This window comes from Equus przewalskii, chromosome X (assembly GCF_037783145.1).
Source record: "Equus przewalskii isolate Varuska chromosome X, EquPr2, whole genome shotgun sequence".
Taxonomy (NCBI): domain Eukaryota; kingdom Metazoa; phylum Chordata; class Mammalia; order Perissodactyla; family Equidae; genus Equus; species Equus przewalskii.
The window spans coordinates 6,962,192-6,984,406 of NC_091863.1; the positions used below are offsets into that span (position 1 = coordinate 6,962,192).

Below are 22,215 nucleotides of genomic sequence, written 5' to 3' on the forward strand. Positions count from 1 at the left end.
CCCCGGGCCTTACACAGAGCTATTTGCCTTGCAGGTGCTTTCAGCTGCAGCTGCTGCCGGAGTCTCTGTTGCCTTTGGTGCTCCAATCGGGGGTGTGCTTTTCAGTCTAGAGGAGGTGAGAAGGGCAGCTGAGGGATTGGTGGTTCGGAGGGCTGGGGAGCGTGTGGATGGGTAGGGTAGCACAGCAGTGGGCCTCCAGCTCCAACCCTTTGAGGATTCAGTTCGAAGGAGTATTGAACAAGGTTCCTGCAGCTCGTTAAGGAGCCACAATATTCACCGTCAACATCTGTTTTCAAGAACAGTCATGCATCGCTTAATGACAGGGATACGTTCTGAGAAATGCGTCATTAGCGATTTCATTGTTGTGCAAACGCCATAGAGTGTACTTAACACAAACCTAGATGGTATAGCCTACTACACACCTAGGCTGCATGGTACTAATCTTACAGGACCACTGTCATGTCTGCCGTCTGTCATTGACATGTGGTGCTATATTGTTTTAAAAATTGCCAGTTAATATTTTTTTTGAAGATTTACAGTCTCTCTCTTTCTCATAACCAACTTAATTAAACATTTTTGGTTTTGGCGACCCAGATGAATCTAGTCCAGGGGTCAGCGGACGTTTTCTGGCTTCTGCTGTTGTAGCAGGAAAGCCACCACAGACAACATGCATGTGAGTGGGCGTGGCTGCGTCCCAATGGAAACTTTCCTTATGGACGCTGAAGGTTGAATTTTATATAATTTTAACATGTCACAAAATATTGTTTTTCTTTTGAAAATTTCACATCACAAAATACCCTTTTTTAACCATTCTTAACTCACGTGCCATACAAATACATTTGCTGCGCCAGGGTTTTCCAACCCTTGATCTATTCTCTTGTCTGTAGAATCAAATCCAGAGGTTGATTTGCTTTGAGGAGGGTATCTGTGCTATAAACAGAATTATGATTAAATATTTTCATTTTTCTAAAAAAAATAGCTCGAATGCACCTTGACTAGCATCCCTTACACCTTTAGACATAGAGTTTTCAAAGTATCTTTGTTGGTGTGTTTTAGTCGTAACTAAACCGAGACTGAGGAAGTGAGTACCGCCCGTCTTTGGTCTTGAGTGTGACTTTTGCTCCAAGTGCCAGTGGGTGGCTGCTGATCAGTGGGGTCAGGGCTCTGGACAGCTCTTCCTTTGGCCAGTCTCTAATTTTCGCCTTGTTCGTCCCAGGTCAGTTACTACTTTCCCTTGAAGACCTTGTGGAGGTCCTTTTTCGCGGCCCTGGTGGCAGCCTTCACTCTGCGATCCATCAACCCCTTTGGGAACAGCCGCCTTGTTCTCTTTTACGTGGAATATCACACGCCCTGGTACATGGCCGAACTCTTCCCCTTCATCCTGCTTGGGGTCTTTGGGGGCTTGTGGGGAACCCTCTTCATCCGCTGCAACATCGCCTGGTGCAGGAGGCGCAAAACCACCAAGCTGGGGAAGTACCCGGTGCTGGAGGTCATCGCGGTGACTGCCATCACCGCCATCATCGCCTACCCCAATCCCTACACACGCCGGAGCACAAGCGAGCTCATTTCCGAGCTGTTCAATGACTGTGGGGCCCTCGAGTCCTCCCAGCTCTGCGACTACATCAACGACCCCAACATGACCCGGCCTGTGGATGACATCCCGGACCGGCCGGCTGGAGTCGGGGTTTACACGGCCATGTGGCAGCTGGCCCTGGCTCTGATCTTCAAAATCGTCATTACCATATTTACCTTTGGCATGAAGGTAGGTGGAGGGGAAGGAAGATGTGGGGGTAACCCATGTCTTTCTGGCGATGGCACCCTACCCCCCAAAATGAAATTGCGATGGGAGGAGAAGGGGACCTGACCTTTACTGAATGTTTTCTTATGCTGAGCACTTGAATTCTTTTAATCAACAAGAAACTATGCTTTTGATAAACAACAAGCCTATGAAATAGAGATTTTAATCCCCTTTTATAAGTGAAGAAGCTAAGGCTCAGAGTATATCCTTTATAGAGAGATATGTCCAGCTTGGTGAACTTTCACAAAACACACACGCTTGTGTAACCAGCCCCCAGGACCAGAAGCAGAACATTGCGAATCCTCTAGAACCCCCATTGTGTACATCACTATTGCTTTCTGTGTGGTGTTTTTATGATTTGTTTCTTTTAAAAAAGTCTAAGAAACTGTATAGGGTGTACACGAGTGTGTAATGGTCAAACACAAACCCGAATTTTTGCTGTAAGAACGAGCTTGCGTGGACTTCATTAAACAGCTGACTGTCGGACTCATCATCTGCCAGCAGAGGGACTTGTTTCTCACTGAGGAAGACGCTAGCAGCATCTCCTGTCCCTGCTGGGAGAAGTCTATTTGAAGTTACAGGGATTAAATGACTGTGGGACAAGGGGCAGCTCAGAAAGGAACCATTTCCTCAGGAATGTCCCAAACTCTAGAAATCACACTCAAGGATCCAAACTTACCTGGCATTTGGTTAAAGATCCACTTCAGTCCTCAGATCGATGACAGTTTGGGGTGGGCATAAATGCAGCTCCCCTCAGGGTCGAGGTCACATGCCATCTCCGTGAACAGAGAGAGTCGCACGTGTTCTGTTGCACACGTCTGATCACTAGATACATTAAAATGTATTTTCACACAGCAAAATACAAAACACACTATTACCAAGATCTTTTAGTTTACATAGTCATTTCTTTGCTGCCTCTAACCTGGCTTGAAAACATTCAGAATACTTTTGGAAAATGCACTTTGTTAGGCAGAGGGAACTGCCGCATCTCTGACAGGTGTTTGGCCGCGGTAGATTCGAGGGGGCAGCGAGCCCGTGCAGAGCTGTTTGGAAGACCCAGGGCAGCTGCCCTGCTGCTTTCTGCTTCTTTCTTTTTCCTGTGAACAGGCGCAGGCCCTTCTTTTCCATTTTCATGCTGTGGCTTGACATTTAATTTTAAAAGCTAATCTGAATGACGCATGAGGGGAGAGGGAGAGTGGTGAGTATCTCTAGTGACAGATGCTCACTTTGAATGTTATTTGCAGTGGGGCTTATCATTTTTTAATCCTTAACAGGCAAACCAGGCCAGCTTTTGAAGGAGAGGAAATGAAAGTGTAAAATTGTGTTCTCTCCAAGTCACAGTAGATCTGACTGACTAAGCAGGTGACATCATTTGTCCCACCTTCCCCAGCTGACCTATTGTGAAGCCTGGCACCTCCTTTGAAGACTGTAGCAAAATGCAAGGTCGTTGAGGGGGTACTGTATACTGGGGGTGAGGAAGCGGGAATTCAGACTCCTTCCCTCATGCTTCTTTTCCCTCTGTGCTCCCTGGAGATCCCGTCGGGCCTCTTCATCCCCAGCATGGCTGTGGGAGCAATGGCGGGCAGGATGGTGGGAATCGGCGTGGAGCAGCTGGCTTACCATCATCATGACTGGATCATCTTCAGGAACTGGTGCAGGCCCGGAGCAGACTGTGTCACCCCAGGACTTTACGCAATGGTGGGAGCTGCAGCCTGCCTAGGTACAGCCACAGATGGGGGAGCAGGGGTTGCAAGAAAGGTGTGAGAGACTGACCACAAAGGCTGATCTGGTTTATGGACTGGCAAGAAGGAAGGCATGGACTTGCGTGTTTGCATTCTCAGGATAGGCAAGGTTGTGCTGCTGTAACAAGTAAAGCCCTCATGCTCACTGGCTTACCACACCGAGGCTTCTATCTCGCTCATGATGTGTGGTCCAGCCTCGTTATTTGTGGATTCCATATTTGGGAAGCTGCCTGCTTGCTAAAATTTGTTGGTAACCCCTAAATCAGTACTTGTGGTGCTTTCACAGTCATTCTCAGACATGTGCAGAGTGGTAGAAAATTTGAGGTGTCTGACATGTGCATTACCAGCTGAGCTTGAACAAGGTGAGGGCCCACCTTCTTGTTTCAGCTCTTACACTGCACATGACTGTCCTTTGTGTGGTCTATTCAGTGCCATGGTTTTTGCATTTTTGTGCCTTTTGTTAATGATTTTGCTGTTTAAAATGGCCTCTGTGTGTAGTGCCAAAGTGCTGTCTAGTGTTCCTCAGGGCGAGAGGGCTGGGGTGTGCCTCAGGGAAAATCCGTGTGCTAGAGAAGCTCCATTTAGGCATGAGTTGCAGTGCTGTTGGCCGTGAGTTCAGTGTGAATGAATCAATTCCATATATTAAATGCGATGTACTTAAACAGAAACACACATAAAATAAGGTTTTGCGTTGAATGGTTGACAAAAATGTTGTGACCAGAGGCTTGCAGAAACCTAACCTTATCTTTGCTCTAGGGCAGTGACTCAGTATTTGCTAATTCAGTGTTTGGCGACTTTATAGATCATAACCACTGCAGATAATGAGAATCAACTCTGTGTGTGTGTGTAATGTGAATGTGTAATGTGTGTATAATGTGAATTAGCAGAGGGTTTTTCTCCGCTCAGTCATTCAGGGACCCGGGCTGATGGAGTCTCTACCATGTTGCAGTTGTACCATCTAGAATAGTGGTTTTCAACTGGGGGCGGTTTTGCCTCTTAGGGACACTGGGCAATGGAGGAGACATTTTGGATGTCACACCTTGAGGGTGCTACTAGCATCTAGTGGGTGGGGTCCAGGGATGCTGCTAAACGTCCTATAGTGCACAGAACAGCCCCACAACAAAGAACGATCCAGCCCCAAATGTTCCTAGTGCTGAGGTCAAGAAACCCTGGTTTCAGCTCATTGGAAGATTAGGAGTTGGTATGGATTCTCCCTTTGAATATCAAGGGACACAAGGGTGGGTCCCTCTCCTGCCTATAGCCCCAAAGAATCTCTGCAGTTTTCCAGCTTCTGGCGTTCTGGAAGACAGCCCTACTTGCTGAGTCAGAAACCTGCATAGTCCACATAGGATCCACTCACCAGAAAGCAGCGCATGTGGTCCTGGGTGAATAGACAACCCAGTTGTCCCTCACTGGAGAAGGGCACCCCAGTCATATGTGACTTAGGGCTCCCTGACCACGGCTCTATTTGAGAGAGCCTTGCCCCTGTTCCAGAGGTCTGAGCATGGGCAGCACGTAGGACTGTCTCCTTGGAACAGGTCAAGAGCATTTATAGCCAGCTTGTCAATGTCCACGATTCATGCCCTCTTGAGGGCCTGGAGTTGCATTTTGGAATTTCATTCCTCTCTCTGGCTGCAGGTGGAGTTACCAGGATGACGGTGTCATTGGTGGTCATCATGTTTGAATTAACTGGTGGTCTAGAGTACATTGTGCCCCTGATGGCGGCAGCTGTGACCAGCAAGTGGGTGGCTGATGCCTTTGGGAAAGAAGGCATCTATGAGGCCCACATCCACTTAAACGGGTACCCATTTCTGGACGTGAAGGACGAGTTCACCCACCGCACGCTGGCCACTGACGTCATGCGGCCGCGGCGGGGAGAGCCACCACTGTCCGTGCTCACCCAGGACAGCATGACCGTCGAGGATGTGGAGACGCTCATCAAGGAGACCGACTACAATGGCTTCCCCGTGGTGGTCTCCAGGGACTCTGAACGCCTCATTGGATTTGCCCAGAGGAGGGAACTGATTCTAGCAATAAGTGAGTAAAGAGAGGGAAACTCACATTTTACTTAGAGATGAATGGCAGCCTTTGTACCCCCCAAATTCTCCAAGACGTGAGAGAGAATGTACAAAAGTCAGAGGGCGTTAAGCCAGGGCCTCACACACTTTGATGTATATTCAGATCACCTGAGGATCTAGTTAGAATGCAGATTCTGATTCAGTGGGTCTGGGATGAGACCCAAGACTGCATTTCTCCCAAGCTCCCGATTAATGCTGATGCTGCTGGCCCCCAAGTCAGACCGTGAGGAACAGTGTCCTGGGAGAGGCATTCTTGGCTGGAAAATGACTGCCACGTTTGCAAGCAGCCACCTGGGCCCCACTGTCGCTAGGAGGCAAGCCGCTGCCACTGCTGCCTTTTAGGGAGTTTGGGGTGAAGCTGAGGAGGAGGAGGTGGGAGAGCCTGGACTGGCCTGGGTCAAGCCGGGCTCCGGGACGGACTGGCAGGCGGGCTTACCGTCCTAGCCTGTGAGTGCTTATCCTCAGTTGCCTCCCTGGGCTCCGCACAAGCCTTTCCCTTCACTTTATGACATTATGTCTGATTCCACCAGTTCCAGGCCCGCGTGGGTTAACGAGCAGATGTCAAGGCAGTCCCGTGTGATGCTTCTCTTCTTGTGCTAACTGAAATTAGCTGGGCTGAGGGGCAGGCAGTTGAGTTGGGAGAGGAGAGAGGGGATGATGCCCAGGAGGAGTGTCCCAGAGACAGGTGGCTCAGAGAAGCAAGCCTGCGGGCTCCATCAGCTTAGGGGTGACTGTATTGGAAGGAGAGCGGGAGGTAGAAGGATTCCCAAGGCCAGGGTCTGGGTGTGAGTCGTTGGAGGCGCAGTGAGCCTCAGAGGGCTCCCTCCGGGTGGAGTCCCAGCAGACCTCTGACGCAGCCAGGGCAGGGACCAGCAGAGCGGCCTCGGCACTCTGCTCCTGCGATCTGGACACCATCCCAGCATCTCATGGGCTCGGGCCCACGACATGGCTTGTGTGTGCTTGACGATTTTCCTCTGTGTGCCGTCTTCCTGTGTATTCATGCAGTTTGCCCGTGGGGCTTGCCCAGGTACAGTTGCAGTAGGCCCCGCTGGGCACACACCTTCACCAGACAGCCCACTGCTTATCCCTGGCCTTTGTTGACTTTTTCTAAGGCTCTCCCTTTGAATTTCTAAAACCTCTTCATGATGTTAAATAGCTTTTAAAATATCTTTAGAGTATACTTCATCAGAGGCTTTATCAAAATAAGTTTAGATAAGCTATATCCTCTAATTTCAGCCTGTTGCTCATAGTTACCTCCCCCAAAACAGCAACGGATTTTGTGTTTTTAAACACAATAGCACGTTTGTGCTTCACTGCTCAGCGATGCTTCTCTTTATTATAGGTCTTGTCATTTAACAGGTAGGTCCTTTAGGCATAAATATTGCCTTATAAATAATGAGATTTTTAAAAAAGCTGTGTAAGGAGGGTTGGGTTTGTTTTAAAATAATATAATCAGCAGCCTTTAAAAAATGTATTCAACCTCTAAAATCTTTTAAGCAAAGGTTGAAATTTAAAAACTAAAGTAATAAATGTCACGGAATCCATTACCTATTGTGTAGCTCCAGGCACACCTGCTAAGAGACAGCTTCCTAATTTTGCTGAAACCCATTACTGTAATCAAGTGGGAAGCAGTAATTGTCATCAACCGGTTAGAGAAGAAATGTAAGCTTGCCGAGTGGGCGCTCTCCTGGAAGCTATGTTTGGAATGTCTGAAGAGGCAACACGCCGTGTAAATCATACCTATATGCTTTCCATCAGATGAGTACAGTATTGAAGCTGCTATTTACATGGTTTGTGGAAAGGCGAGGAGTGTTTTGCTCTGAGCAATCAGAAAAGCTGTCTTCCTGACCTGTGGAAAAGGAAGAGTCCCCGTATTCCGGCGGAGAAATTCATGACCTGTATTGTGGAATTATATGCCTTTTTGTGAATATAGAAATATGATATTAGCATTTAGCTAGTAACTATCCCATGCCAGTTCAACTTTCAGGGGAATTAGGAGCAAAGATTATAGATAGATAGATCCAAGACAGTTTGGAGAGGAAAAGAATGGTAATGAGGCAAATAAGGATTTTTCTTACACATCATGTTTAAAATTGTAGCAACTGCTCACATGAAGCTAAAAATGTTTTGTTATTTTCAATGCATTCCTGGCATGCCAAACCATAGCCGTTGTCATTGTTAGAGAGTGATCGTAGCAACCCCTAGGTAATGCGGACCTCTTCCCCGTCACCCCCGAAAGGGTAGGGCTGTTTGGGACCGTTGTTCAGATTCGTGGTAGATGGAACTTTACCCTTTGGTGCTGTTTGCAGATTGAGGCTCTGCCTGTGCTCAGCGGGGCTCAGGCTCTTCTGGTTTTGAGTTCTGCAATTAAGCGAGGACGGGTTCAGAGAGGACTCAGTGGGAAGCCGCAAAGATGATTAAAGGGATGGAAAGTTAGAGTCATGGGCGAGAGTTAAGAGAACTCTCATTCTTTTCGTCTGGTGGATGATTTAATGATGATTCTCCAGCATGTGGAAGATGCTTACTTGCAGAACAGGATCCATGTCCAGGACTGAACAAGAGGAGAAGTGTCAGATCTGATGGACAGGCTATTTAGGGATAAAGAGGTTTTTTTCTGGGAGGGCTGTTAATTATTGGAGTAGGCCTTGGAGAACAGTGGTGTCATCTGCTTCTTTCTCCTGGGGATTAAAACATATACAGAGGGACTTCTCCATGCCTTAGTAAGCTATAACTTGTCATAAAGTAATCTGCTTTTTCTTCTAAATAGCTTTTACTTTTTTTTATCACATCATCTCTGTACTAACCACCACTATAGTTGCTTCCAATTTTCCATTTTAACCTTTCTTGTTAATTACATCCATTTTATGGAAGCTTGTTTTTTTTGGTGAGGAAGATTGGCCCTGAGCTAACTTCTGTTGCCAATCTTCCTCTTTTTGCTTGAGGAAGATCATTGCTGAGCTAACGTCTGTGTCAGTCTTCCTCTATTTTTTGTATGTGGGATGCCACCACAGCATGGCTTGATGAGCATTGTGTAGGTCTACGCCCAGGATCTGAATCTGCAAACCCTGGGCTGCCAAAGCAGAGCATGCGAACTTAACCACTACTCCACCAGGCTGGCCCCTTATGGGAGCATTTTTAATGAACAGGATGTAGAGTATCACCTCTCTAAAAGCATAGTTACTCCAAAGTAGGCTTTCTCAACCTTAACACTGTTGACATTTGGGGCTGGATCATTCTTTGCTGGGAGGGGCTGTCCTGTGCCCTGTAGGATGTTTAGAAGCAGCCCTGGTCTCTACCTACCAGGTGCCAGTAGCAACGCCATCCCCCAGTTATGAGAACCAAAAATGTCTTCACATATTGCCAAATGTCCCCTGAGGGTGGGGGCAAAATTGCTCCCAGTTGAAAACCTGCTCTAAAGCCACTGTAATAGCTTATGGGATTTGTGATTATTTCCAGTCTTTTAAATTTCTTGGCCTATCATAGTTTGTGAAATTCACTTTACCGACACTCTCTTAATTACCCTCTCTGCACCTGGCATTATGATCATATTGCTGCTAGAAAGTGGAATGTCAACTTGAATAACATTAGCAGGTACTCAGAAATGTGCATCATTTTTCAGAAGCTGTGGCCACAGATGCCAGTTCTGGTAGAATATACAACAAACCTCCTACATTAAAGACAGTTTTAGGGGGCTGGCCCTGTGGCGTAGTGGTTAAGTTCATGCACTCTGCTTCAGCAGCCCAGGGTTCGCCAATTTGGATCCTAGGCGCAGACCTAGCACGCTCATCGAGCAGTGCTGCAGCAGGCGTCCCACATAAAATGAAGATAGGCACAGATGTTAGCTCAGGGTTAATCTTCCTCAAAAAAAAAATCAGTAAAAATAAAGTAAAATAAAGACAGTTTTAAAAACAGTTTAACTACTTGATCTAAGCATTTAAAAATGAAGTTTATTTTGTTTTTTAAAGTAAAAGTAGTACTCATAGAATATTGGGAAAATCAGAAGCAAAAGAGAAGTTAAAGAAGGCACCCACATTCTCAATACCATTGAAGGCCATGGTTAGTATTTGGTGCATTTCATTTTTGTCTTTTATGGTCTTTTACACATGTAAACATTGGGCTTTTTGGGGGGGTTTCTTTCCTAACACAGGCTCCCATGAGTCCCTGTGTTCCGGGAGTCTGTGCTCTCGCAGCACTGGATCATCCCCTGGGGGAGGACTTGGTTATCCTTTCATGCACAGATATTTCTTGTACATTCACCATGTGCTGGTTCTCTTAGGAGCTGGGCGTACAGGCATGACAGTAGCCAGTTGCTACTTACATGCTGTAGTTTACTGCAGGCATTTTGGTGACTGATGAAGATCTCTTGTCCAAACTGGGAGTAGATGGTTCACCCTAATAGAGAGATGCAAAGAGCTTTCTTGCTGGTTCTTCTTCCATTCTCTACCTTTTGGCCTGTACACAGCACCTCCACCCCAAAGTTCAAAGCTTTAAGATAAGTCTTTATAGTAGCGTTCCAAAGTGGCCTAGCAGAGCCCTTTTGGAGAGGGCGGCACTTGCCACTCTTAGAGTAGCAAGGAGCACCTCTTGGATCTCTAGCTCGGAACCCAGCTGATGCTTTCAGCTCTTGTTGAGCAGTGAATAATTCACGGGTTCCCCTTCCTAATGCCTCCTACGTGAAATGGGCTCTGCTCCACATGGCAGGCACAACCAAGTACACTGACATTCAGTAGGCCTGGTCACTCATTCCTTCACTTGTTGATTGATTGAGTCACGCATGCGTGTGGCAAATATCTGCTTTGTGTCTACTGTATAGTAGGCACTGTCCAGGTCCTGGGAATGCACTGGTGAGCAAGAATTCACTGAACCAGCTGCTGTTAGAAGCAGGGCTTCTAACCCGATCAGTAGATGCAGAGGAAGTATAATCTTGTTATTTATTTCAACAAGTCGATTGACAGTTTCCTAAGTTGTATTTGGTTTTATGAGGGGTTCAGCAAATCCATGTGATCAGTTCTTGATTGAGGTTTGTGGCTTGATCCAATCCTGACGTTCCACCTGATTGTCAAAATAGATGGGATTCCTGTTACGTGACACTGCTGGAGAATGTCGGTCTATGAAAATGAGCATATAAGTATGTGTTGACTGTTACCTCCCCACCTTGTGCTTCAGGATGGAACCATCTTGCTTTAGGAGAGAAGTGTGCCGTGTGTATCGTGTAGCGTCCATGTTTGAAAACACGTTGTGCATCATTGTCAGCTGGTATTTGTGGTTGAATCATATCCCTTTTGATGTGACTGGGTTTAACCTGACCCACATAGCGTGCAGGCATTTGCCCAGCAGGTCCTCTGCTCCTCTTTTAAACAGAGACCCTTTTTCAAACTCAGCCCGACCCCGAGTGCGTCGGTTTTCCATTAGAGTACTCGATTGCAGTAAATGGCCTCCGAGCAGGCAGTTAGAATTTTACTTTTCAAAGAACAATATAGGTGAATAGTAGTCTTTGAGAAGGCAAGAAACGTATTATAGACACCAGGATCCGTTTTAAGGCAGCTTCACTGTACATTTTTCCTAACCTTTTCCCATGAACCAAAAGAAAGATTAAAATTCCAACAGAAGGAAAATCGCCTTGGAGAAATATCTTGAGAGCGATGGATTTATTTCATGTGTGACTTAAAATAGCCTGGGTCTCTAGTCCTGCAGAAAGCTGTATTTCTAATGAGTTCCTGTTAGCCTTCTTTGCTTCAGCTTTCTTTCACATGGCCTTGCCTACAGATAGAAATAGGCTAATTGTTGCCATAACAATTTTACTATCTTTCTTTGAGAAATCTACAGAATGGCCCATTTTTAAGAGAGGAGAGCTAAGTTGGGGGGGGAGGATATGGCTTTTCTCCGTTATTTCTTTGGTCCCAAGGGTTCTATTTGGGATTGAGCTTCATTTCTGGGCTGTGAGCCTAGGATGGTCCTGTTGGTTTCTTGTTTCTTTCAGGATCCATAATGCCAATTGGGCCAGTTATAAGTTAGTTTGTAAAAACCCCAGTGTATTAAGGTCATTGGACAGCTAAGTGAGGTTTCTTGTCACGTCAAATGTCAGCCCATGAAGAGGTGAGGGAGTGTTCGGAAAGCAAGGGCGGAGGGCCCTGGGCCTCTGGGTGCCCTGCAGTCCAGAAGAAAGCAGTGTGTTCCCCCAAAGGAGCCATCCTGGTCAGGCTCACCTTTCCAGACTGTGGCAATGAATGATCGGGTCACAGGGAGGGGACTCTTGCCCAGCATTAGCTTGAGAGAGAGGCCAGTTTCACAGATGTTTGGCTGAAGCCCATCATTAGGAGTGTGGAGTTTGCCCTCTGAACCCCTTTTCTGTGGGATTCTAGGATGCGGGCAGAGGGAAGACGTGTGTTCCTGTGGCTGTGGGGTGGTGGGAGTTGCTAAGCAAGTGATTTTTGTGTGGCTTATTGTTCCTGCTCGCCCATTCTAGAGAATGCCAGACAGAGGCAGGAAGGCATCGTGAGCAATTCCATCATGTACTTCACAGAGGAGCCCCCTGAGCTACCGGCCAACAGCCCACACCCCCTGAAGCTGCGGCGTGTCCTAAACCTCAGCCCTTTCACGGTCACGGACCACACCCCCATGGAGACGGTGGTAGACATCTTCCGGAAACTGGGGCTCCGGCAGTGCCTGGTGACACGGAGTGGGTAAGTGGCCGGATAAGTGTTGACAGAGGTGTGCTGTGGCCAGACTCTGGGAGAACAAGAAGAGTGAGCCACAGTCTCAGTCCTCAAGGGACTTGTGGTCAGCTGGGGTGGACCAGTACTTGGTAAGGGATGTCAGAAGTTGTGGCCAGCACATTGAGGAGGAAATGACAGGGAACTTTGGGAACTTAGCCCAGGGGCAGCCAGTGCAGCCTGGGAAGGTGGAGATGCTTCCAGGTGGGGCTGCCGTGTGGCCTGAGGCTGAAGGTTGAGTCAAAAAGGGGAGGAGCCAAAGGAGAAGGGCTTGGGGCTGCTTTTCTGCCACCCACCAGGGAGAGGGTGGAGCCTATTCTGCTATAACGTGACATATGCGTTCCTCAAAATCATGGCGCTATGCAAAAAGGAGTAATGAAAATCACAGGGTTTAGGAGAAAAATAGGGTTAGGCACACAACACTCAAAAACTTCTTCAGTGACACATTACAAAGAAGAAATGGGAATCTAATAAATACAGTTGTACCATTTTTACGTTAAATGATTAAGAAATACATCAATTTGACAATAAATATGGCACTTCACCTTGTAAACGCCCCGAAGTTGGCTTGTGGAAGTGGGTGTCATGAGGGCTGTGGCTTGCGAGCATTTTGTGTACCCCTACGCTCCTGGGTCAGCCAGGGGCAGCTTTCTGCGTTCACCTGGAGTTTGTCCTGGCTGAAAGCACCCGTAAGCAAATATGAAGTTCACATTATGCTCAGATTGTTTCCTAGTATGTCACTCTGAAACAACTTCACGTTTTCAAAGCAAACATTGTCGGAGAGTTGAGAGATTTGGTGGCCCCATGACATTGTCTCTACCACGGCAATATTACTTTTGCTTTGTGTTATTGCCAAGCAGGAAACCAGCGCTGCAAAGATCAAAGGTTCATGATGGTGTGAGAGGTGCAGTGCCCTGAGGGCCATTCTTGGGTTTCAGAGCCACCCCCCAAATTCCATGGCCTCACAAGCTTGAGTGGAGGGAGAGATTGGCTGTCAGGGTAGGCCAGAACCTAGGCTGTCTGCCCAGTTTATTCCTTTATAGGTGGGGGTGGGAGGTAGGGTATGGCTTATGGAGACATTCGTACCCTAAATATGGTTTAGGCCTTTAGAGAATCCAGAGGCCTAACTCTCTAACATAGTTTACATTTCCAGAGCCAACACTCTCCATATTAGCCCAGCAGTTCTCAACCCAGGGTGGTTTTGCCTCCCAGAGATTTTGGGTGTCACACCTGGAGGGAAGGGATGCTACTGGCGTCTAGTGGGAAGAGACCAGGGATGCTGTTCAACACCCTGAAATGCACAGGACGGCCCCCATTGTAACAAAGAATCATCCGGCCCCAAATATCACGAGTGCTGCCACTGAGCGACCCTGGACGGGGTGCCCATGAACAGCCAAATGAGCAGTCCTTAATCATTCAGCTTTCTCCCTACTGTCCTAGTAACAGTGGTCCAGGGCTCTTACAAGGGGTTGAATTCACATATTGACTCAGAGAACTAGCCGACAGGACAGGTGTCCTCAGCTCTCACTGCAGCTAGGGAGGTAGGTGTCTTGCACATGGGCGGGCACTGAATAAAGAATAAATGTTTGAGGCTAGAGAGCATTTCTGCTGGTGATTTTTAAAGGAACTCGGTGGTTCTCAAACTTGAGTGTGCATCAAAATCCCCCAGAGGCTTAAACTTCCAGGTTACGCCCAGAGCGTGGGGCCCAGAGTGTGGGGCCCTACCGCAGTTACTGAGCCCTCGGGTCTGGGAGGGCCCGAGGATGTGTATTTCTAACCAGCTCCCAGGTGCTGCTGCTGGTCGGGGGACTCCGCTTTGTAAAACGCTGAAGCCCATTTATGTGCTTGAATTTCCAGTGCTCGACATAAATACCACTGTGATCACCATGTCGTCTCAAGTGTATAGCAGTTTCTCTTTTCCTTTAAAACAATAATCCAATGTCAGTTATCATTGGAATTTCCAGTTCTGGCAGGAAATTCTGCCCTTAACGCCCGCTTACACCTCATGGAGCCCCATGAGGTTTTCCTATGAAGATCTGGGTGCTGAAATTGGCTCCGAATGTTCTGCAAGAAAACAAAATCGCACTCTCTCTCTCGCTCTACATATTTTAAACAAACACAGATGCTGATACGTTAGTGCTGGCAAGGGATCCCGGTTTGAGGGCCTTTCATCTCCTCGGGCTTTCAGCCAGGGCAGGCACGTCTCAAGCCAGCTCGTGTTTTTGATGTATTCCGTCGCCATGTGCCTTCTCTGCTTGCGGCTGAGAGCCCCAGCTCGTCCTGTTGACCTGCATCATCTGCAGGATTTCTCAGGGCCTGGGGTCCAAGGTAGTCATGAAACCAGATCAGGAACCAAAGAAGTCATTGTCCCCATGATGCCTGAGTCGAGGAAGCCTCCAGTGGCTAAAAGCGAATTTGGGTGGGTTTTTCCCTAGGAGGCTCTAGAAATGAAAAGCTAGCAGGGGAGATGGCGTCAGCTTTCCCCAAGCCCTGCTAGGTGGGCATGGGGCCTTGGATAGGGTGGCCTTCTCAGAAGAGCCCAGTTGCTCTAATCTGAATTATGTTCATGGTCTTAGATCAGCCGTTTCTCATTCACCAGATGCACTTGAACTGCTACCCCAAGGGGCTGGAAGTTCAAACACTTGATTTAAATCACAGAGGCCATTTCACGCCACTAAGGTACCCTGCTGGATTTGATGTTGCCTCCTCCTGGGTGGATGTTCAGCTTTCTTTTTTTGCAATGATTATTGTCGCAGGCAAGGCACAATTTATGCCCAAACTCAAGGCAGCTCCTGAATTCCTATTTCCCCAGAACCCTTGTAACCAGCTTGACTTTCAGACATTATAGTTGCAGGGCTTTCAGAGGAGCTTGTCGAGACTGCTTTAGGCAAGGGCCTGATCTTTTGACAGTGTCTCCAGGGTGAAGATAAGGAAACAAAAACCAGCCTTGGAGATATGGGAGGGGTGCGTAGGGGGGTGTATGTGTGTGTTATACTAGAGTTCTCATCACTCTGCAAACCCTAACAAGTCTTATTTTTTTCAAAGCAACATTGGCTTAATCAACATGTTACTGAGCATCTATCTGAGAACTGGAGAAGGCTCAAAAAGTGTTAAAAAAAAAAAAGTAGAAAAGCCAAGGAGCTTGTCTACTAAGGAATATGGGCATAATGCAATTTAAGTGGTGTCACCCAGATATTCTAGAGGGGAATGTCCTGATCCAGGCTTTCAGGTGGACAATAAATGGCAAAGAGGACAGAAGAGCGGTTTAAGCTGGGAGACTTCCCGCTAGTTGGCAGTTGCCAGCAGTGGAGCCCCTTGCTAGTGTGTACAAACACAGCTTTGTGGCCCGAACTGCTCACACCGGCTCCCGTTCCTCTCATAAGCGCAGCTTTCTTAGTGGCGTATTATAGGTATAAGCTGCTCACCTTACAACCGTTCCTGTCTGATTTTAAGGGGAGTTGAAGGTCTGTTATGGACTGAATTGTGTCCCCTACAAATTCATATGTTGAAGCCTAAGCTCCAAAGTGGCTGTAGTTGATGATGGGTTCTTTAAGGAGGTAATTAAGGTTAAATGAGGTCCTAAGGATGGGGCCCTAATCTGATAGGACTGGTGTCCTTATAAGAAGAGGAAGAGACACCAGGGATGCTTGCACGGAGAAAAAGGCCCTGTGAGAACACAGCAAAAAGGTGGCCTGTCTGCAGCCAAGGAGAGCGGCCTCTGGAGAAGCCAAACCTGCCAGCACCTTGATCTTGGTCGTCCAGGCTCCAGAACTCTGAGAACGTACATTTCTGTTGATAACCACCCAGTCTGTGGGGCTTTGTTATGGCAGCCCGAACTGACTAAGTCAGGACTCGGGCTCAGTTTGGCAAATTTCGTATAATAGCATTGTGTTTTATGGGGCATCTTCATTTTACTGCATTTTGATAAATTGTAGAAATGTATTTAAAGTAATATAGGAATGTGGTTAAAGTCAGGTAGCTGCAAACAGCTAGAAGAAAAAGCAGCTCCTGGCTTTCTCCTTCCGCACCACCACCCCTCTTCCTTCAGGCAACCGCTTTTCCCCCTCAAGGATTTTGTTTTCTTTAAGTAATGGACTTTATTTTTTAGAGCAATTTTAGCTTTATGGAAAAATTAAGCAGAAAGTGCAGAGTGTTCCCGTCTACCCTCTCTTGTCCCCTCAGTTTCCCTTGTTGTTAACATCTTGCTTTTGTGTGTTATATTTGTTGCCATTGATGAACCAGTCTCAGTACATCATTATTAACTAAGGTCCATAGTTTACATTAGGGGCTACCCTTGGTGTTATACATTCTATGGGTTTTGACAAATAGAGAATGACATGTGTCCACCATTACAGTATCCTAAGAATAGTTTCACGGCCCTAAGAATCCTCTGGGCTCCACCTGTTCATCCCTCCCTCCCCTCTAACCCCTGGCAACCACTCATCTTTCTATTGTCTCCATAGGTTTGCCTTTCCAGAATGTCATAGAGTTGGCATCACACAGTATATAGCCTTCTCAGGTTGGCTTCTTTTACATAGTAATATGCATTTAAGGTTCCTCCATGTCTTTTCCTGGCTTGATGGCTCATTTCTTTAGTGCTGAATAATATTGCATTGTCTGGATGGACCACAGTTTATTTATCCCTTCGCCTACTGAAGGGCATCTTGGTTACTTACAGGTTTTGGCAATTATGAAAGAAGCATACATCTTATAAGAGTAAGAACTTTCTTTGACATACCCCCTAAACTGTAATTACACAAAATTAACAATAACTCAATATATCATTCAATATCCAGTTCATATCAAATTTCAATCCAGAATTCCTTCAAGGTTCACAAATTGAGTTTGGTTGTTTTGCCTCTTTAGTCTTTGGTCTAGAACAGTTCCTTGCCTTTTTTGTTTGTTATTTATGACATAGAGTTCTTTTGAAGAGTCCAGACCAGTAGTCTCACATTCTGAATTTGTTTGATTGCTTCCTTATGGTTTGATTTGGTGTAAGTAGTTTTTGGCAACATTCCAACATAGATGATGTCATCACGTCAGCTTTTCTGACTTTGTTGGTGATACGCTCCATCACTTGGATGAGGTGGTGATGGCCAGAGTCCTCCACTATAAAGGGACATTTTTCTTTGTAATCTGTGAAGGGATACTTTGAGACTGTGTGAATTTTCTGTTTTCCAGCAACCATTTACACAATGTTTTTGGAATGCATTGATAATTATTGACTAAACTAATTATTACATTGAGGGTTGCATGTTGACTTTCTAATTCTATCCTGCTTTCTACCTTTTTTCCCCATTTTGCTTGTGCACGTGAGTACTGCATAATCCAGGGGGCACTATTTACATTGTAGTGTTTGTGAACAGTGCTCCCTGGAGTTATACAATGTACAGTCTAGGTGGCCCTATATAAGGGACCCTGATAAGTGGGTTGTTTTCGTAAGTTGAAAGCAATGGAATTTTGGAAGAAGAGGTAATTTACATATATGGTCAGAGATGAATGTCAAACTTTACCCTTCCAGTAAGGTAGATTTAAGATAGAATCAATTGTTATCTTATACTTAAAATACCTTATACTTGGAATTTCCATGGTGTGGCCAAGTGTTAACAACGGCTTTCATAAGCCCTTTTTTAATTGATTATAGTCTTGAGATTTAGGAGAGTGTATTAGTCATCGTAGGTTTACTGCCATAATAAACAAGCTTGCAGTCTCAGTGGCCTAACACAATGAAGGTGGATTTTTTTTCTCCTGTGTCACATCCAGTGTGTGTAGCAGCAGGTGTGGGCTCTGCACCACACAGTCACTCAAGGACTTAGGTCTTTGAATCTGGTGGCCTCTACGTCAATCCTCTGTGATTTCAGAATCCATCACTGGCTCCTCTGCCTCTAGTGGGCAGATGAGAGAGTGTAAGGAAATGTGTGGGTGACCTGGGAGGGGCATCGGTCACCTCCACCCACACCCCACCAGCCAGAGCTCACTCAGTTGCCCCACCCAGCCGCAAGGGAGGCTGGGAAATGTTGTCTCTGTGTGTTCAGATGGAAAAGGCACTGGGCTTTAGGGACAGGCACGGGTCGGCATTGCATGGTTGACCTCCTTTCTCTCTTTTGTTTCTTCTCCAGGAGACTTCTTGGGATCATCACGAAAAAGGATGTTCTGAGACATATGGCCCAGATGGCAAACCAGGACCCTGAATCCATCATGTTTAATTAGAAACAAGGTGGCAATTATTTTGAGGAAAACACAACAACTGTGTCATTTTAAAAGAAAGAAACAAATGATATGTTATTATCCTAATGAACGATCATGCGATCATGCGCTGTAGGCAGTGGAAACAAAAGCTTTGTTTGAAAGGAAGGGAAGGAGAATGAAACTTTTTTTTTTTAATACATCAATGAGTAGGTATTTTATAGCTTTAACCCCTTATGAGTTTCAAGCTGTGTTTCTTAATGAGTTTACTAACTGCTATGGGGGCATGAGGGTGGATGTAAACCATGTGGTTTGTACAAGGACATGGAACACACGTGCTGAGTCAAGAAATGTTTGCCCCTTCTGCTTGAGGCTGATGCTTATGAAGCTTTGAGTCCCAAAGGCAAAGGGTGTTGGCATGTTAGCGTCCTTATTTATTGGTTCCTGAAGTTTTGCTGCTATGTTACTGAATCAGACTAAAGATATTTGCACTTACTTTGTTGGAAAAGAAAAAGAAATTAAATTTGAACATAGTGAAAGCTGCAAGTATGCCAGTGGTTTCACTCATGACCATCCCATTTCTTGCTCCTGTTCTCAGCCTGTTATTTTGCTTAGTCATCAGTCTCTGAGCCAACATCAGGGTCACCTGCTATGATGAGTATGAAGAAATCATTTCTCTATGCAAAGACTAGCATCGTGGGACTGCACGACAAACTGCTGGAGCGTTTAGTGCTTCACTGTATTTCCTCCCATACGAAGACATTCATCCTTATTTTGAGGGTATACACATCCGATCATTGATTTGCATTGCCATTGTGTTTGCTTCATTTATTTATTGCTGTTGCTTGTGCATCTTTAAATATGGATCAGAACAGCACTCTCCATGGGCCATATCCTATATGCTTCCAGCTTGCTGTAAATGTGCTTTAATTTCCAAATAGCATATGCAAGAGTCAAAGCAGGCTACCCAGTGTTACTACTTATTTTTCCTCTCAGATCTTATTAAATACGGCTGCTGGGAGGGTGAGGCGTACGAGTTCTCAGTGGGAACTCCTCCAAATGGATTGCAAGAGAAATACAAAATTGACTCTAAATCTCTTCCATTCTCTTCTCTATAGGGTGCAAAACGTCCAGCTTTAATGTATGAGCATGCACTTTCATACTAGCAATCAAAGCACAGAAGGACAGAGTTAAATTGTAGACAGCCAATTTGAGCTTTGGGCATCTTTGTGTTGAACTTAATGATACATTTATTCTTTTAGTCAGGACTTCCGGCTTTTCTGCAGGAAGGAGTTCGGCTGTATTTTTCAGGTCTGCCGTATGATCTGTGTGAGCAAGATTCAGCCCACTTGCCCTTCCCTTTAGTCTTTGTTCTTCCCTTTCCACTGCGTCATCCTCATCGTTTTCAATCTCATCATTGGGTATTGCTGTATCAGGTGTGCATTTGGCTTCAAATAATAGAAAACCCAACAGTGAAGAGGTGAATAAGAAAGCTGGGGGCGGGCACTCAGAACTGTCTCTCTAACGTCATCAAGGACCCACACTCTTCTGGTGTTTTTTCCAACCTTCCTTACCCTTTGTCCTTTGGCTTATTGCCTCATAGTCACAAGATGGTTTCTGAACGGCTGGGTATCATGTCTGCCTTCTAAGCAAAAAGGGAGGAAGAGGCAGGTGACAAGGAATGGTATCCACATCAGGACAGCAGAGCTTTCCCAGAGATGCTTGTGTCCACTGGCTAGAATTCTGTCACATGGTGCCCCTAGCTGTCTATGAATCTGGGAAGGAAGATTTTCAGCTAGGTGTATTACTCTCTGAACGAAATTTAGATTCTCTTAATAAGGAAGGGGAATTGGTCTTTGGGAGGGGAATATTGTCTGCTGTATTGGATGCCATCATTGTGTCCCTGCCATTGTCTTTCCTGTCTTCTTTACTCTCTCTCGCCGTACCCCTCTGAACGCTCTTTTAACCTTATGGCCCCCCACTCCTTCTTTCAGATTTGATATAGAACTCCCAATCAGAATCTGTCATTTCTTAGCCCTAATAAAAATGTTCATTTTGGATAAAAACCTAGCTACAGGCGGGTGTCTGTGAAACTTCTAGTTGCTGTAAGAAAATATACTGATGTGTTCTCTGGGTTAAAAAAGTTTAAGTCAGATCATGCTAACGAATGATGGAGAATTTGTTTCTGTAATTGGCCCCCTCCAAAACAATATCAAAGGGCCACTTCAGGGTGGAAATAGCAGTCAATAGGAGAGAATGTAATCTTTGCTCCTATAATAGATTGAAGTTCGTCCTCGTTCGCAGCATGTAAGCATCGAGTAACAGATCCTGATATTAATGTTGTTGTTGGGGTTTCCATGGAACATGTGCAAGTGAAGCTGGATATTCTCCTGGACTTTAAATCCTAAAAAGTCTTAAAGACCGCTTCATGTAGTTCCCCTCTCATTCCCACGGGGCCTCCCAAAAGATATTAGTCATAGCCTGGATTTGTATAATCCAGGACACCCTTTTAGCTGAAACAAAGAGCTTCAGAAGGGAACACAGAACAGTGAGCAGCTAGCCAAAGGTCAGTGAAACCACAGAATTGCCTCCGCCGCCAGCTGAGGCAGGGGAGAGATGAGGGGACAGTTTACTCTGGGCCAAGGTCACCGAGGGGAGTTGTGTCCTTCTCCCCAGGGCTTAGCATAGAGATGTCCGTGACATCACGGGAAACAGTTGGGAGTATTACTTGACTTAAATAACCTAACCTTGTTTTCCATCACGAGTTGAAGCTGTAAATTGTCGTGGGGTTCAGGCTCTCCTCAACAGAAGGCCAGGGTCAGACAGGCAGGTTAAGGTCAAGGATGGGGGAGTTTGCAGTGGGGATTGCCAGAGACAATTGCCTTCCTCCCCTGGAGCCCTAACAGCCATGGGGTCCACTCATCCACCGGCCTGAGACCTCAGACAAACTTCCTGGGGAACATGCTGCTGAGCTTTGTCAGACTTTCTCGTAAAAGTACGTGGGCAGGGATGCTTGAAAGTATTTGCTGTAGCCAAATGTAGAAGTTCACGCATTCTACATGATGCTCTGATGAGCAAGACGAGTAGAACTGGGATGTGGAGGTGAAATAAACATTTCTCAGAAGAATGTGTTTTCTTTTCCAGGCTCTAGACATTTGTAGAACTTTCTGGATTCTTTCTGAATCAGCTTTTGATGTAAATAAACATAGTTACGTGATGGAAAAAGAGTTCTGTAATGAGACACATCAACCTATTTCTTGTTCCCCCTCTCAATTACTGTGGAAATGTGTTGTAGAAGGATGACACCAAATAAAGAGTATCCTGAAAGTGACACGCAAATTTCTTGCAAGTGTTTTTCAGAGCCTCCCCTGGGAATGCAGATGTGCCAGTGGCTTTTAGGGAAAGGTAAATGTGCTAGAAGCAAATCAGTAGTCAGTGTCTGCTGTTACTTAGAACCAGGTGATCTCACATTTCTGTATTCAGTGCTTCCCAGAGGCCTGACAAAGGAGAAGACATGTTAGTAGATACGTTTTTGGCCCTAAGTCATCACAGAAACTGGAAAATTTTGAGCAGTTTGTTTCACTTAGGTGAGAACTGGTTACTTTAGATTATCAACATGTGCAAATTCTGCTCAGTATTCATTATCAGATGCTGAGCTGGAAAAGATGAGAAACCCAAGGAGGAGAGCTATTGAATTA

At 46.0% G+C, this 22,215-nt stretch overlaps 1 protein-coding gene across 15 annotated transcripts in view; it reads left to right on the forward strand.

Annotated features, from left to right (window-relative positions):
• Positions 1 to 21,848, forward strand: part of CLCN4 (chloride voltage-gated channel 4) — a 68,414-nt gene extending 46,566 nt beyond the window's left edge. For 14 of the 15 annotated variants that reach the window (XM_070605297.1, XM_070605298.1, XM_070605292.1 and 11 more), the window contains 6 exons: positions 35 to 115; positions 1,217 to 1,762; positions 3,332 to 3,518; positions 5,179 to 5,577; positions 12,085 to 12,301; positions 18,451 to 21,848. In XM_070605297.1, the coding sequence (XP_070461398.1) occupies positions 35 to 115; positions 1,217 to 1,762; positions 3,332 to 3,518; positions 5,179 to 5,577; positions 12,085 to 12,301; positions 18,451 to 18,541 (1,521 nt within the window). In that variant the 3' untranslated portion in view covers positions 18,542 to 21,848. The remainder of the gene's footprint in view (positions 1 to 34; positions 116 to 1,216; positions 1,763 to 3,331; positions 3,519 to 5,178; positions 5,578 to 12,084; positions 12,302 to 18,450) is intronic. The other variant, XM_070605307.1, reaches the window with a different exon arrangement.
• Positions 21,849 to 22,215: the final 367 nt, after the last annotated feature.